Source organism: Jaculus jaculus, chromosome 17 (assembly GCF_020740685.1).
Source record: "Jaculus jaculus isolate mJacJac1 chromosome 17, mJacJac1.mat.Y.cur, whole genome shotgun sequence".
Classification (NCBI taxonomy): domain Eukaryota; kingdom Metazoa; phylum Chordata; class Mammalia; order Rodentia; family Dipodidae; genus Jaculus; species Jaculus jaculus.
In genome coordinates, this window is record NC_059118.1 from 11,988,872 (window position 1) to 12,006,112 (window position 17,241).

General features: G+C 43.8%; 1 protein-coding gene across 40 annotated transcripts in view; it reads right to left on the reverse strand.

Annotated features, from left to right (window-relative positions):
• The window catches only part of Clasp2 (cytoplasmic linker associated protein 2), a 208,582-nt gene that overhangs the window by 31,177 nt on the left and 160,164 nt on the right, over positions 1-17,241 (reverse strand). For all 40 annotated transcript variants that reach the window (XM_045136851.1, XM_045136845.1, XM_045136850.1 and 37 more), the window contains 3 exons: positions 10,856-10,999; positions 4,565-4,708; positions 2,864-2,970 (listed from right to left, as the gene is read on the reverse strand). In XM_045136851.1, the coding sequence (XP_044992786.1) occupies positions 2,864-2,970; positions 4,565-4,708; positions 10,856-10,999 (395 nt within the window). The remainder of the gene's footprint in view (positions 1-2,863; positions 2,971-4,564; positions 4,709-10,855; positions 11,000-17,241) is intronic.

Consider the following 17,241-nt stretch of genomic DNA (forward strand, 5'->3'; position numbering starts at 1 on the left):
TCCTGCAATCCCAGCAACTGATGAAAAAGCAGGAGGGATGAGAAGTGAAAGACATCGTCTACTACACATAAGCTCTAGGCCAGCTTGGATTACATGAGATCCTGTATCAAATCAGCAAACACAAACAAGTAAAATGATGTAATATAAACAGGGCTACAGAAATGACTCAGTGGTTAAGGTGCTGGCCTGCAAAGCCTAACGAACTAGGTTTGATTCCCCAGTACCCAGGTAAAACCAGATGCATCAAGTGGCACATTCATCTGGAGTTTGTTTGCAGTGGCTAGAGGCCCTGGTGCATCCATTCTCATTCTTTCTTTCCCTTTGCAAATAAACAAACACAGACACTTTAAAAAAAAAGGAAAAACAGAATCAGGGCTGAAGATATTGCACAGACTATTTATACAGACAGGCTTAAGGATATAAAGTCCCAGGCACAATGAGAAAAACAACAGGTGGTGGCTAGAAATAGCTAAACTACAAACCCCCTAATTAGCCCTGTGCAACACCTACTTCATCTTTGTACCTTTAAACACATTCTCCTTGGCCTGGGGAGGTGGCTCAGCTATTAAAGGTGCGTGCTTGCAAAGCCTGTAGCCTGGGTTTGATTCCTAAGAAACTCATATAAGTAAACCAGATGCAAAAGGGGTGTAAGAGCCAGGTATGGTGGCGCTCACCTTTAATCCCAGGACTCAGGAGGCAGAGGTAGGAGGATTGCTGTGAGTTCAAGGCCACCCTGAGACTATATAGTGAATTTCAGGTCAGCATGGGCTAGAGTAAGACCCTATCTTGAAATTAAAAAAACACACAAAAAAATGAGCTGGGAGTGGTAGTGCACGCCTTTAATCCCAACACTCAGGAGGTAGAGGTAGGAGGATCACTGTGAGTTGGAGTCCACCCTGAGACTTCATAGTTAATTCCAGGTCAGCCTGGACCAATGCGAGACCCTACCTCGAAAAACCAACCAAACAAACAAAAAAAAAAGTGGTGTAAGGTAAAATTAAAAAAAAAAAAAAATTTTTTAAAGTGGTTTAAGGGGTTGAAGAAATGGCTTAGCAGTTAAGCGCTAGCCTGTGAAACCTAAGGACCCCAATTCTTGGCTCAATTCCCTAGTACCCAAGTAAGCCAGATGCACAAGGTGGCGCATGCATCTGGAGTTCGCTTGTACTGGCTGGAGGCCCTGATGCACCCGCTTTCTCTCTCTGCCTCACTCTCTCTCTCAAATAAAGAAAGAAAAATAAAGAAAAATAAAAATTTTTAAGTAGTTTAAGAGTCTGGTGTTAGCTTGTTCGTAGTGGCAAGAGACACTGGTGCCCAGCTTACCCTCAACAAACATATGCAAATAACTAACTTGAGAAAACACACACACAAAAAGCAAACAAAAATGTTCACATTATGTTGGGCGTGGCAGCCTGTGCCAGTGTTCTTAGGAGTGGGGAGGTGGGACAACGGTCCCTGAGGTGTAACCTTGAGACCCTGTCTCAAGAAAAGGTGGACGGGGCTGCAGAGATGGCTTAATGATTAAGGTGCTTGCCTGCAAAGCCTAAGGATTCATGTTCAGCTCTCTAGGTACCATGTGAGCCACACACACAATGTGATGCAAGCGTGCAAGGTCACACATGCACACAAGAAGGCCCACACATCTGGAATCTGACTGCAGTGGCTAGAGGCCCTGGAATGCCAAAAAAAGGCCAGACTGTTGGGTTTGCCTCAAAAAAGAAAAAAAAGGTGGATGGTATTCTAGAGGATGAGACCTGAGGTTGTCTTCTTGGCCTTCACGTGTAAAGATGGACCTGGACACACAAATGTATGGACACATGTATATACATGTGTCCATACATACACACAAACAAAGTATGTCCTGATTAACCAGACAGCAGTTAACTATGGGTGACTTCTAAGCTTAGAACTTGCACCTTAACTACTAAGCCATCTCTCCAGCCCCAGAATGCTTTTCTTAACATTTAAATGGTGGGGAAAAAAATTTTATAGCACATGACAATTAGGTAAACACCAAGCTCTCCTGTATACAGAGGACATTTGTGCAGGAGCGGCCTGTGGCTGTTTGGTGCTGCCGCAGCCCAGCAGCAGTCATGAAGCCCACATGGCCCTTGGTGAACCCCGGTGAACAACGGCACTGCTCAGAGGAGATGAACCATTTACAGGGGCCAGTCTACAATCAGTGCTTGGGAGGTGGAGGCAGAAGTCTCCAGCATTCAAGGTTATCCTTGGCTACATAGCATACTGAGGATGGCATTGGCTATGTGAGACACTGTCATAAACAAAACAAAGGTAGAGTCTTCAGTCCTGAACACAGATGTTAATTATGTGGACTCTTTTATATATACCTGGGTGCATACATGTGATGTATGTGCAGATGTGCATGCCCCATTGTGCTCAGATACAGGGGCCAGAGGAGAACACTGGGGAAACTCCTCTATCATGCTTCTGCCTTATTTCTTTGAGACAAGAACTCACTGAACCTGGAGTTCACACTGATTTTTGGTTAGACTGGCTGACCAGTGAGGCTCAAAATTCTCCCATCTCTGCCCCTCTCCGCCATGCTGGTTACAGGCCCGGGTAGCCACAGCAGGCTTTCTAATGTGGCTGGTGGAGATCAAACTCTGATTTTACCCACTGAGTCATCTCTACAGCGCTAACAATGAGTTCTTAACTAACCTTGCTGCTGACACTGAACACCGTATCACGAAAGGTTTTATACAGTACTCTAAGAACTGACTGTGGCTAACGAAAACAAATGCTGCTTAGTTTCTCTATTTCTTCATAAAACATACATTATCAACATTTACAGGGTTAGCTATAATTAAATTAAATTAAACACAATTGAAAATGATCACTTCATTACCTTGGAGATAAAGTATTCTGGGATGTATTGGTAGGGGAAGTGAGAGGACTGGACCAGTTGGCTGGTGATCTAGGTGTTGGTCTTGTCAAAGGACTCCCCATGGAACTCTGAGGAAGGAAGTCAAATGAATATTAACTTTTAGCAATAAGTTCACCTGAAAGGCCATTATGAAAGCAATTTAGTAATGAAACAGAACCATATCAAAGAGTCATACTTATGGGTCATTATTTTACACAGCCACACACTTGTGCCTGGTTTCAGGGAGAAAAGTGAACCCTTTTAGAAATATAACTCTTTAGTCTTTTTCTCCTACCTTTCTCTACTTCCTTCCTTCTCTCAAATAATATTTGAGAAAAATCTTTTCCCCAGGGATTCATCAGGATCATCAACTTAACCAATTACCTCCCTCCTACCTTACTAATGATCCAATTTTATTTCTCTTGAATCTACTTTACGTTGTTCACTTTCAATGAAACAATCATGCTCTTCTTTTACGGTAAGTGATTTTGGTTCACAAGAAATTTTTCTCAGATATTTTCAACCCTCAGACTTTACCTTAAGCCTGCCATCAAGTTGATCTGCATTTTCCTTTATCTGTTATCAATGGCCTTCCTCTCTTTGTCCAAGTCTTTAAGTATTATATAGAAACCACATCTAAGATCTATGGATCTTACTTGAGTGTTCACTTCTCAGACCTTACTTCCTCAGAACAAAATCTTGCATGCGTGCACACACGCAGACATGCCTGAAAACTCTAAGCCCTGCCCTCTTCAAACTTACTAGTTCAGCTTGAAAATGTGATCCTTGCTAGGTTCAAATCAAGATTAAATCATCTTGAGAAGAAAATGTGATTTATTTATTTGTTTGTTTGTTTATTTATTTAAGAGAAAAAGAAAGAAAGAGGCAGGCAGGCAGGTGAAGAATGGGCACACCAGGGCCTATAGCCCCTATAAGCAAACTCCAGACGCATGCGCCACCTTGTGCATCTGGCTTAATGTGTGTTTGGGAAATCAAACCTTGGTCCTTAGGCTTTGCAGGCAAGTGCCTTAACAATTAAACCATTTGTCTAGCCTTCAAAAATATCCTCTTATCTCTGTTGAGTGCTAGGATTGAAGGTGTGCACCTCCATGCCTGTTTTTTTTTGAGACATGTAACCTGTTACACACAGCTCAAACTGGCCTCAAACTTGTTATATAGCTGAGATATCCTTGAACTTCTTATCCTCCTGCCTCCATTTCCCAAGGTGTACACCACTATGTCCTGTTTTATGTGGTTCTGGGGATGGAACGCAGGGCTTTGTGCCATGTCAGGTAAGCACTCTACCCTCTGAGCCATGTTCCCAACCCCAGACGTGACATCCTAATGTTCCAATAGCTTCCAAATCTGGTGCCATTACCCATGTTCTGCTTACCTGTGTCTTTCCTAACTCACACTGTGGCCACTGCTTACCGCCCCCTGATCTACACCCACTAACACAACATGACAGGCCCAGCTTACCACCCCCTGATCTACACCCACTAACACAACATGACAGGCCCAAGGGACTCTATTCTTCTCAAGGCAGTGTCTAATTCTGATCAGGAAATGTTACCAAATACAAAAATCACATACTAGAAGAAAATCAGGTCGAAATAATTATTTAATTATTGTTACTTCAACAATCAGAGACTACAGTAGCCAAGAAAATTATGTGACGAATACCTGAGTTCCATTGCCAGTATTTCGAAGGTGATTATGAAGAAGTTTGGTAGCACCATCTTGGAAAGTTTTTGGTAAAGCTCCTAATAACATTGTAAACTCTGGGGTATTGAGTTCAAATAAAGAAATGAGCACTGATTGCGCTGCCTGCAAAACAGAACAAAGTGAAGGCATGAAAACAGCAGACGAGTGTGCCTGGTGCAAAGGTGTCTGCTTTCTGGGCTCACATTTCTGTTCAGCAGCACACTGCTCAATCACCTTTCAAAGTTGTCTTGCCTGCTCTTTTGGAAGGATAAAACATTCTGAAGTTGTAAGTACTGGCACACACCTTTATCCCAGCACTTGGGAGGCAGAGTAGGAAGACACTGTGAGCTTGAGACCAGCCTGAGACTACAGAGATGAATTCCAGGTAAGCCATGGGTAGAGTGAGGCCCGGCCTCAAAAAAAAAAAAAAAAAAAAAGGCATTCTAAATGACCATTTATTTACTGCTGTTAAGAAATGAATGAGGGCTGTAGAGATGGCTTAGCGGTTAAACGCTTGCCTGTGAAGCCTAAGGACCCCGGTTCGAGGCTCAGTTCCCCAGATCCCACGTTAGCCAGATGCACAAGGGGGCGCACGCGTCTGGAGTTTGTTTGCAGAGGCTGGAAGCCCTGGCGCGCCCATTCTCTCTCTCTCCCTCTATCTGTCCTTTTCTCTGTGTCTGTCACTCTCAAATAAATAAATAAATAAAAATTAAAAAAAAAAAAAAGAAATGAATGAGAAGGCTGCAGAGATGTCAGAGCAGTTAAGACACTTGTCTACAAAGCCAAAGGACCCAGATTCGATTCCCCAGGACCCACGTAAGCCAGAGGCACAGGGTGGTGTGTATGTCTGAAGTTTGTTTGCAGTGGTGGAGGCCCTGGTGTGCCCATTCTCTCTCTTTCTCTCAAATAAAATAAAATAGTGAATATATTTTCTGCCAGCACAGTTTAAGAAAAAAAGTGAGTAAGAACAGAGTAACAGGACTGGGAAGACTGTTTAGTGGTTAAGACACCTGTTTGTAACGTCTGTAGGCCCAGCTTCAACTCTGCAGTACCTATGTAGAACTAGATGTGCAAAGTGGCACGTGTCTGCAACATGTCTACAGTGGCAAGAGGCCCTGGGATATCTGTGTATACAAATAATGTGTGCACGCATGCACGCACACACACACACACACACAGTCTCTCTGCTTCTCTCTCAAATAAATAAATTTTGGGCTACAGAGATGGTTTAGTGGTTAAGGTGTCTGCCTGCAAAGCCAAAGGACTTGGGTTCGATTTTCCAGGACCCATGTAAGCCAGATGTACAAGGGGGCACAAGCGTCTGGAGTTTGTTTGTAGTGGCTGGAGGCCCTAATGTGCCTATTCTCTCTCTCTCTCTCAAGTAAATAAATAAAACTTAAGTAAATGCACAGTGAATTTCAGGTCAGCCTGAGCTAGAGTGAAACCCTACCTCAAAAAACCAAAAATAAAAATGTAAAAAGAAAAAATTATTTTAAAAAGTGAAAGTGTAACTAACAGTGGCCAAAGTTAACCGACACTGCAGTGTTTACTCTCTCAATACAGACTGCTGCTTCTGTTTTCACTATAAAAGATCACAAGGAAAAAGGACCAAGGGCAACTTAATACTTTAAATTTGACTTCATTGATTTTTTTTATTTTTGTTTTCTTCAAGGTATTTTTTCACTCTAACCCAGACAGACCTGGAACTCTGTAGTTCCAGGCTAGCCTCAAACTCAGTGATTCTACGTCTGCCTCTTGAGTGCTGGGAATAACGACGTGCGCCATCACACCCAGCAACTTCATTGATTTTTAAAAGGTTTTCTTAAAAATTTGTGTTTATTTATTTGTGTTATGTATGGATGCTCCAGGATCTGTTGCTGCTGCAAACAAACAACAGAAATATGTGTCACTTTGTGTCCAGTGTTGCATGGGTGTTAGGGGATTGAACTCAGGACTGCAGGCTTTGCAAACATGTACTTTTAACCCCTCAGCTATTTATCTAGCCCTCAATCAAAAAGTATGTATTTGTATTTGCAAGCAGGCAGTAGAGGAGGGAAGGTGGGAGGAAGGAGAGGTGTGCCAGGGCCTTTTGCCCCCACAAAGAAACTCCACAGCCATGTACCATTTTGGTGGGTAATGGGGATATCAAACCTGGGAAGTCAGGCTTTATAAGCAAGTGGGTTTAACCACTGAACAACCCCAGCCCCCAATGGGTTTTTCTTTCTTTCATTTTCTTTTTTTGGTTTTTCAAGGTAAGGTCTCTAGTTAAACTGACATGGTATTCACTATGTGGTCTGAGGCTGGCCTCAAACTCACAGCAATCCTCCTACCTCAGCCTCCCATGTGCTGGAATTAACGGTGTGGGCCACTATGCCTGGCTGCCTTTTTTTTTTTTTAAAGACAGGGTCTCATTATGTAGCCTTGACTGTTCTTAAACTATGTATATAGTATCTATGTATATGGATATAGTGGGTATCTTCCTGTGTGTGCCACCATGGGTGGCTCAGTATGTGATTAATTAGCAATAACTAGTCTACTCTCAAGAATTTAATCAAAAAGCCTAATTTCAAGCTAAACTAAGGCCAATGTTTTGTGGAAATGGGAACAAAATTAAGCTGACTCAGGTGCATGACAATAACGTAGAATGTGGGACAACAGTCAAGCCTGACGTAACTTGTCTCCAAATGGGTATGCCTTGTTCTAGACCTCTTCTGATCTCATTCAGGAAAATACGAGGGTTCTGTTTACAGGTTTTTATTTACAGTAGTAGGCTGGCCTCAAATTCACTATGTAGTCTCAGGGTGGCCTTGAAAGTCACGGCGATCCTCCTACCTCTGCCTCCCAAGTGCAGGGATTAAAGGCGTGCGCCACCACGCCTGGCTGGTTAGAGTATGTTGTACTTAGCAGTGCCATAATACTCACAACACACTGTTGGAAGACATTTAGCTCTACTGAAGCACACTTTGGGACAGGTCTATTACGTGCTCTTGAAGGAGAAACAGCCAAAGCAAGAGCTGTCACTGAACACAACAAAACATAATACACTGTGGTGTATACTCTAACATGTTCAAATAAAAATGATGAATCTGCATTTTTAATTATTACAACACTGTGGAGGGACCACAATTTAATTTAAGCAAATGAACTAATGAGTGTTGAAACACACTTTATTCCATCAAGAGTTTATTTAGCTTAGTGATGTAGCCCCGCCCTATCGATACACAGGTCAACTATACCCCAGCCATTTACCAGTAAGCACGTCCTTCCCTTTTGGTTTTAAGTGACAGCCCTATCCGGAACTATTCTCCTTAATAAGCCTAAGCATCTCTGGACTGTCCTCTATAGTCCAGTGATAACATCTGTTCCAACATTATACAATTTAAACTGCTGTTTCTTTACTACATTTTAAAATATTTTATTTATTTATTTGTTTATTTGACAGAAAGGGGAGAGGTGGAGAAAGAGAAAGAGAATGGGCGCACCAGAGCCCCCAGCCACTGCAAACGAACTCCAGACTTGGTGACCCCCCTTGTGCACCTGGCTAACGTGGGTTGTAGGGAATCAAACCTGGGTCCTTTGGCTTTGCAGGCAAACACCTTAACCACTAAGCCATCTCTCCAGCCCTCTCTACTACATTTTGATTAAGGGCTTCTTCTGTTTTATTACTACTGTTGCTACTTACAGTGTGTATGCGTGTGCTGTGTGTGTGAGTACATATGCCAAAGCACGTACATGGAAATCTGAGGACGCCCTTGAGTGTGTGTCTCTCCTTCCACTTTGCTTGAGGCACGGCCTCCCTTGCCATGTCGCTTGTGCTGCTGTGTGCGCACCAGTGTAGGTGGCCCGAGCGCATCTGCATTCTCTTGCCCTGCCTCCCACTGTCGCTGGGGCACAGGGCTACCAGGAGGGTGTGCCACGTGGCATCCAGCTTTATTTGGCACTGGCATGGAATCTGGACTCTCAGGCTTACATGCAAGTGCCTTTAACTACTCAACCACCTCACTAGCTCTTTCTGTTGAAAAAAAAAATGTAATGCAGAGTCTCACGCTAGCCAAGGCTGGCCTAGAACTCCGTTGGTAGCCTTATAATTCACCTTGCTTTGCACCTCGCACCAGAGCCCAAAATCAAGCTCACTAAGATTGTCCTGCCTCAGCCTCTTGCTTCTAGGATTAAAGGCATGAGCCACCACACCTAGCTTTAATGTTTAGGTTTTTTCTGTCAAGTTTTAATTTTTCAGGTCTTTAAAGTAAATTTTTTAAAAAAGTAAAAGTTACAGAGTAGGCTTTCTATTTCCAATCTCTCCAGTTAGCTCCCCAAAACTCTTCTTTTTCTTTTCTTTTTCTCTTTCTTTTTTTGGTTTTTCAAGGCAGGGCCTCACTCTAGCCCAGGCTGTCCTGGGATTCACTCTGTAGTCTCAGGGTGGCTTAGAACTCACGGAGATTCTCCTGCCTCTGCCTCCCCACCATGCCTGGCTTTTTTTTTTTTTTTAGCCAGAACTCTTCTTTAGAGCACTTCTCAGGCAATGGTTTCTACTCTTAACAAAAACAAAACAAAACAAAAAAAAAAAACCAGCCTGTGGGGCTGGAGAGATGGCTCAACAATTAAGGCACATGCCTGCAAAGCCTAAGGACCTGGATCCAGTTCCCTAGTGCCCAAGTAAAGCCAGATGTACAAGGAGGTGCATGGATCTGGAGTTTTGCAACAGCTGGAGGCCTTGGCCTACCCATTCTCTCTCTGTGTTTGCAAATAAATAATAAAAATTCTTTTAAAAGAACAGCCTGAGATATTTTCTACTACAGTACATAAGCACTTTGGTTCTTTTCTTTAAGAAAAATATTTATTTGTTTAATTTGAGGGAGAGAGGCCATTCTCTGCAACATGAGCATTTGAAGGGAGTCTGAGCTACATGAGACCTTGTCTAAGGAAAAGCCTTGAGCACATAAAAATAATATAAAGTGTTCACCACATGACAGACGAAGCTTCCCTAAGAAAGGAGGCACGAGCAAACACTTGGTTCCTGTACAGCCAAGTGTAAATATCTACCAACAGCTGACTGGTGAGTGAAGACTATGGAGGACAGTGAAGGTAACGGGGAAAATATACGACAGGATGTGGGACAGGCATGGGAAAGCTTAGTCCTCACGAAAGAAGACAGGTAAGTGTATTTATCACTACATCAGTAGCTACTTCCCAACAGATCAGTAAATAATGCCAAAACTGATAAGTCAAAAAACAGTATCAGGGAGGGATGATAAAAGAAGGCATTCAGAGGGGACTATGATCAGAAAATAATATGCATGAATACTGTCAATAAAAGTATTTTCATGTGTTATTTAGTTATTTATGTTGGGGTTTTCAAGGTAGGATCTTGCTGTAGCCCAGCTGACCTGTAATGCATTATGTAGTCTCTCGGGATGGCCTCGAACACTCGGCAATCCTCCTACCTCTGCCTCTCAAGTGCTGGGATTAAAGGCATGCACCACCACACCTGGCTCCAATAAAATGTTTTTATTATTTTTTTAAATTAATTTATTTATTTGAGAGCGACAGACACAGAGAGAAAGACAGATAGAAGGAGAGAGAATGGGCGCGCCAGGGCTTCCAGCCTCTGCAAACGAACTCCAGACACGTGCGCACCCTTGTGCATCTGGCTAACGTGGGACCTGGGGAACCAAGCCTCGAACCGGGGTCCTTAGCCTTCACATGCAAGCGCTTAACCGCTAAGCCATCTCTCCAGCCCCAATAAAATGTTTTAAAAAGGAGAATTATCAGATCCTATTTAGGATAGACAGGTCAACAGAAAGGAAATCATTTGGAATGTTTTGCATGGTTATAAGATTAACTGGGAAGACTGTGGCAAAAATAGCTATCATTTTATTAAATATATTTATTTATTTAATTGAGAGAGAAAATGAGAGAGAGAGAGAATGAGAATGGGCATGCCAGGGCCTCCAGCCACTGCAAGTGAACTCCAGACACATGCACCACCTTGTGCATCTGGCTTACGTGGGTCCTGGGGAATCGAACCTGAGTCCTTTGGCTTTGCAGGCAAGCAAGCCACCTCTCCAGTCCAAAAGCAGCTTTCTTCATTCTAAGTTTAAAAACGATGCTCATATTAACTGAATAAAATTGAAGGTAATTGAAAAAAGACAATGAGATGAAATGCTCATCAGAATTCACTGTTTACTGGCAACATCCCCAAATATTAGTACCCTTTGCTGAAATTCCAAAACCACCAAGATGCCTGCCTCGTTCATCTTCTGAGCTCACCTTCCGAACATCAGAGCTTTTGGGCTCTGTTGTCCAAGTGATGACGCGAGACACTGCCAGGCGTGTTTCGCTGGAATTTATAAAGTCTCCTGGGTCCATCTGTTTGGCCAAGGTTTCTATGTACTTGAGTATAGCAACCTTCACCTGTAGATACAAGAAAAATCAGAGGACAGTAAGGGCCATTGTGAGACCCTGGGGAATGTGTCAGACATAATCACAATTCGTTTTGCAAATGGAAGTTCAATGACAAAAAAGTATATAATCACCAACCTACCTGAGGCACAAGTATATGATAATGACTGTTTTCATGTGTTTTCTAAGTGTTCAGCAATTTATTCCCCAGGTATGAGCAGCTGCTAAAGACTTTATCAAGATTACAAGTGTCCCCTTGAATATGCTTTTGAAAATGTACATGCAGGTGGCTAGACTTGCAGGGAGCCAGGCTTTATGAACTCAGTAATTTCTTTTTTTTGGGGGGGGGGATAACTGAAGTATTAGAAGGTAAGATGTGGTTGAACAAGGCTATAGTCTCAGAAGGCAATATAGTTGGGTTTTGTCGGTTTTATTTTTGTGTTTCCAGACAGTGTCTTCTACTAGCCCAGGCTGGCCTCAAACTCATAGTGATCCTACCTCAGCCTCCTATGTGCTGGGATAAAGATGTGCACCACAATACCTGTCTTTTATTGTTTTACTTCTGATTCAATAACGTCTTAGAATTCACCCCAAATTCCTCCCCACTCATCAATTGCCTATACTGAGGACTGAGCCCAGGACGTGCCAGGCAAGAACTCTGGCATGGAACTACAGCCCCAACCTTCCCAAGCAACTCCTGAATGGTGCTGCACACAATGCAGCTATGTGGTGCAACATAAGCTTCAAAATCAAAAGGAGCTGGAGCTGTTTCCTAAGTACACATGATGCTATCTAGACTCAGCCATTTTTATCCTTTTTTTTATCTAATAAGCCACAATTCAATTATCCTCTCTCACATATGCTTGGGAAAGTAGAAAGGCCAGGAACCACTGTTTTGGGTCACATATTCCAATGTCCTACAGTTTCTAAACAATGGCTCTCTCAGACTTGTGCACATTATTTTCATTCTTATCATGTGTATGTAAGTGTGCAAGCATACCTGTATCACAGCATGCACGTGGAGGTCAGAGGACTTCAGTCCTTGAGTTCCACCTTGTTATTTTATCACTGAACATGGCAGTCTAGCTGACCTGTGAGCTTCAGGGATTTTCCTGGCCCTACCTCCCATCTTGCCACAGGAGGCGGGATTATAGATGCACACTGGGATTATAGATGTGGGTTCTGGGGATTTAATTTGGGATGTGGCTTGCATAACAAGTGCTTTTATTCAATAAGCCACCTCCCAGAGTATGCACCTGTTATTCTTTGCATTACTATGCGGTGCTGGGGACTAAATCCAGGGCCTGGCTTGTGCTAGGTAAACAATCTCCCACTGAGTCACAACATCAGCACAACTAATCACTTTAACTGACAGATAATTGTATATATTTAGGATTTGATGTTTTGAAATAGATATACATTGTGGAATGGCTATGTTGAGCTAAATGACATGTCCATTACCTTACATACTTCTTTTCTGGTGAGAACACTTAAAATCTACTCTTTAGGGATTCTCTTTTGCATGTGTTATATGGGTAGTATGCATGTGAGTTTGCATGCACATGAGTGCACATAAGTTATATGGGCGGTGTGCATGTGAGCTTGCATGCACGTGAGTGCACATGTGTTATATGGGCGGTGTGCATGTGAGTTTGCACGCATATTGGTGTACATGCACACGGAGGCCTGAGGTCTATGTGGTTTCTTCCTTCATCACTTTCCATCCTATTTATTTATTTATTTATTTATTTATTTATTTATTTATTTATATTTGAGAGAGACAGAGAGAGAATGAACCCATCAGGGCCTCTAGCTGGTGCAAACAAACTTCAGATGCGTGCACCATCTTATGCATGGGGCTTATGTGGCTCCTGAGGAGTTGAGCCTGGGTCCTTTTTTGGCTTTGAAGGTAAGCGTCTTAATCACTGAGCCATCTCTCCAGGCAACTCCTTAGTCTTTTGAGGTAGTCTCTCACTGAATTTGGAACTCACTAATTCATCTAGACAACAGAACCAGCAAGATCCTCTTGTCTTTCCCTCCTCTGAGCTGGGATTCCAGGTGCATGCCGCCATACTTGGGTTCTGTGTGGTACCAGGGATCGTAGCACCTCAGCCCTTGCACAGCAAGCTCTCTGCCCACTGAGCTACCTTCTCAGAAATTTTTGAAGATTTTGTTGTATATGAAGCAATTCATACAGGCTAGGAACACTGCCCCACAAACCTGCCAACTCAAGCTCAAATTCCCAGCACCCACATAAATTTGAACACGAAAGGGGAGCATACATCTGTGATGCCAATGTGCTTATGGCAACAGAAACTGGAGTCGGCAGAACCACAAAGCTCACAGGCCAGCTAGTCTAACTGAGACCCTGTCTCAAGTAAGGTAGAAAGAAGGATAGGAGAAACAACCCAAGGTTGTTTGATCATCACACACACAAAGTGATATGCATGTGCCTAACACACACACAGTGAAATGGTTAGTATCCGGAGGAAAATGAGCAATGTATCACTCACAGGTCTTCTCTGTGTTTTGAACAGTTAAAGTCACTAACCTAGCAAATGTCTTTCTTTTTGTTAAGGTAGGATTATTTCATGTAGCCCAGGCCAAACCTTAAAACTCCTGCCCCTCCTGCCTCTACCTTCCAAGTGCTGGGATGCAGAACTGCTAGGATTGAGGCATGGGCTACCACTCCCAGACTAAACAATTTAAAGCAGAGTGCAAATGTTCCATGGTGGATCTCAAAGCTCACTCATCTTAGAGAGTGCAATGTCGTATTTGACCTTCATTTCCACTCACCTCACTGGCAATTTCCACCACCACACACACACTGTCACTAACCTAGTCATCATGTTATATTTGTGTTATTCAGAAACAGGACATGCCCTCAGGCACAGTCCTTGGACGTGGCAGGTCTACACAAGTAGGAAGTGCTGGTTTGATGACTTAGAAGATGGAAGGCTCAAACGTATGATTACAACAGCAACTGAAAGACACGTATAACTAGTTTTCTGTGTTCTTCCTTCTCACTGAGCTCAGTGTCACTTTTATCACTCAGGCCGGAGCAGGTCTCCAGGGGGTACCAGGAAAAGTTAATAGGAAGTAAAAGACTAGGACAAGGACTGATGCGTGTGCATTCTCCTCTGCCGACTTACAGTCATGGAGCAAGACATACTTCTTTCACGATGAATGAGTTGCTAAGAACACACGAGGAACTCAGACAATTAGAAAAGCAGGAAACAAACAAGCTCATAAGAAAACAGTCAAAAGGCCCGAAGACAGGTTTTAGAGGAAGACGTGCAAATGGCCAAGAGGTATACATAAAAAGTTCATCACTACTAATAGAAAAGAGATTCAAATATGAACCACAGTGACTTATCACTTAATAGTTGTCAAAATGGCAATCATAGTCAGGCGTGGAAGCCCCACACCTTTAATCCCAGCATGTGGGAGGCAGAGGTAGGAGGATCACTGTGAGTTCAAGGCCACCCTAAGACTATATAGTGAATTCCAGGTCAGCCTGAGCTAGAGTCAGACTACTCAAAACAGCAAAAAAAAAAAAAAAAAAAAAAAAAGCAATCATACATACAATCAAACATAGAGATGTGCAGATATGAGTAAAGTGGAAGATCAGCCCACTGCTAATATAAGTGTAAATTAACCATTTTGTATGAATGGTTGACCCCTGCATGCTGCATGCTGGCTGATTCTGCAGAATAAACACTCTTTGTTTTTACACACTATTTGAGTCTGGGGTCTTTCTTCAGCAATTCTCAGACCCTTACATTTGGGGGCTCGTCTGGGATTGTTGAAGGACCTGACCTCCACCCCCCCCCCCCGACTCATTTCTAGGGGAGCAATTGGTTCTCCACCGATCAGTGAGTTGGGCCACCCCTCTGTACCGTACATCTTTGTTCTGCTCTGTTCCTTGTTTTTCAGGTTGATCTGGTATCTGGACACAATCTGGAGGCCCATGAAGGTCAGGTGGATGTGCCAATTATTACCTCCAGGCCAGGGGGTTCTGAGGATGCTCTGGACCCCCATCTGTTGGAGCCAGAGAGCTCCAGTCTCACTCTGGTTTTGATAAGTACTGAAGGGTCATGCCCCTCTGGCAGATCCCATTTATGGGATAAGCAGCAGTCAGCATCATTTTGATTTCTTTTTCATTCCCCAGGAAGTTTGTTTCTGTGTCTGTGTCTTCTTTGTCCTTTTCTACTTTCTTGTGAGATACGATGGGACAGGCAGCAGGTTCCACCGCACTGGACCTAGAACAGTCACACTTGTATTTCTGATGCCTGGCAGACAATCTAGGTTTAACTGTACGGCCAGGAAAACTAACCATCTTTTGCAGGAATGAACGGCCAACTTTCAATGTGGGATGGCCAGAGGGAGGCACCTTCCACCTTCCCACCATTTACCAAGTTAAAGGTATTGTGTATGGGGATCCTGGCCATCCTGACCAGGTCCCATACATCACTGTTTGGCAATATCTAGTGGAGAGTGACCCCCCCCCCCGGCCCAGCTAAGACCCTGGTTGCCACCGACTATCAATGATCCTGATGTTTAAGGAGTCAGGGCCACCGAAGGACAGCACAACAGCAGTCCTACACACCTTCGTTCCTGAGGAGGACCTCTCCCACCTCCCTGTGTTCCTGACCTCATGCTGGGATCCATACCACAGGTGCTCGCTGCCGATCCAGGCCCAGGGGAAGACAGAGAGAATATGGTAAGTCCCACCCATACATGGGCCCAGACCCCAAGACAGGCAGACTCAACCACAATTGTGCTGTCTTTATGAGCAACCGACCACCCTGATCAGGAGGGCTGACAACATATGCCTCACATCCCTTTTGCCACTAGTGACCTATATAACTGGAAAATGCAAAATCCTAAGTTCTCTGAAAAACCCTCTGCCCTCATTAGACTGTGTAATGATTACCCACCAACCCATGTGAGATGACTGCCAACAGCTTTCGCAGCTGCTGTTCACGACTGAGGAAAGAGAACAGGAGCTAGCTACAGCCTGAAAGTTGGTCCCAGGACCAAACAGCCAACCCACAGTGGTCCAGGTTGACATTGACACAGCTTTTCCCTTGATTAACCCAAACTGAGACCCTAACGACCCAGAAGGTAAGGAGAGGCTCAAGGTCTACTGCCAGATTCTAATGGCTGGTCTCCAGGAGGCCGCCAGAAGGCCTACAAATGTGTCCAAGGTAGGCAGGTCATAGAAGGTAAGGAGGAAAGCCCAAGGTCCTTCCTAGAATGACTGTTGGAGGACTACCGGACTTGCACACCCCTTGACCTTGAAGCAAAGGAAAATCAGCCCACTGTGAACATGGCTTTTGTCAATCAGGCAGTGCCAGACATCTGCAGAGAGCTCCAACGACTGGATGGATTCGCAGGTAAGCAAATGGCAGAGCTCGTAGCCATAGCAGAGAAGGTCTACAACAATAGAGAGACTCCAGAAGACAGGTAAACAAAAGGACTCGCCAGAGTACTACTGGCAGCTACAAGGAAAGATCTGATTCCCAAGAATTAAAAAGATATAGCCTATGGAAGGGGGAAAAAAAATCAAACAAACCCCTCAATAAAAGGAGGGATGACCCCGTCTCCAAAAAGACCAATATGCTTACTGCAAAGAAATAGGACAGTCGAAGAATGACTGCCCCAAAAAGCAGAGGAAGAAAGGACCAAAAGTTTTGGAGATAGAAGAATTAAGTGACTGAGGGCATCAGGGCTCTTATCCCCTCCATGAGCCCTGGGTAGTCCTAAAGGTGGAGGGAAACCAGTACAATTTCTAGTTGACATAGGGGCACAACACTCTATCCTAAAACAACCTATGGGGCCCCTGTCTAACAAGAAACAATGGGCCCAGGGGGCTACTGGAGGTAACCAATATCCGTGGACTACACAAAGAATGGAGGACATGGGAGTGGGGCACGTAACTATTCATTTGTGGTCATCCCCGCGTGCCCATACCCACTCCTGGGACGAGACCTCCTGACCAAATCCATTTAGCCCTGAGGGAGTACAGGTCTTTAATGAAAATGGCCCCATATATGTGACTGTGTCTATAGAAAAAGAATACAAACTCTATGCCCTGCCTCCTCCAAATGGCAACAAGGAACCATACTTGGAAAAATTATGGGTGGAAATTCCAGGAGTATGGGCAGAAAGAAATCAGATGGGGCTAGATAAACATTGGGTCCCAATTTTGGTACAACTAAAAGCTGATGCTAGTCCAGCCCAAGTCCGTC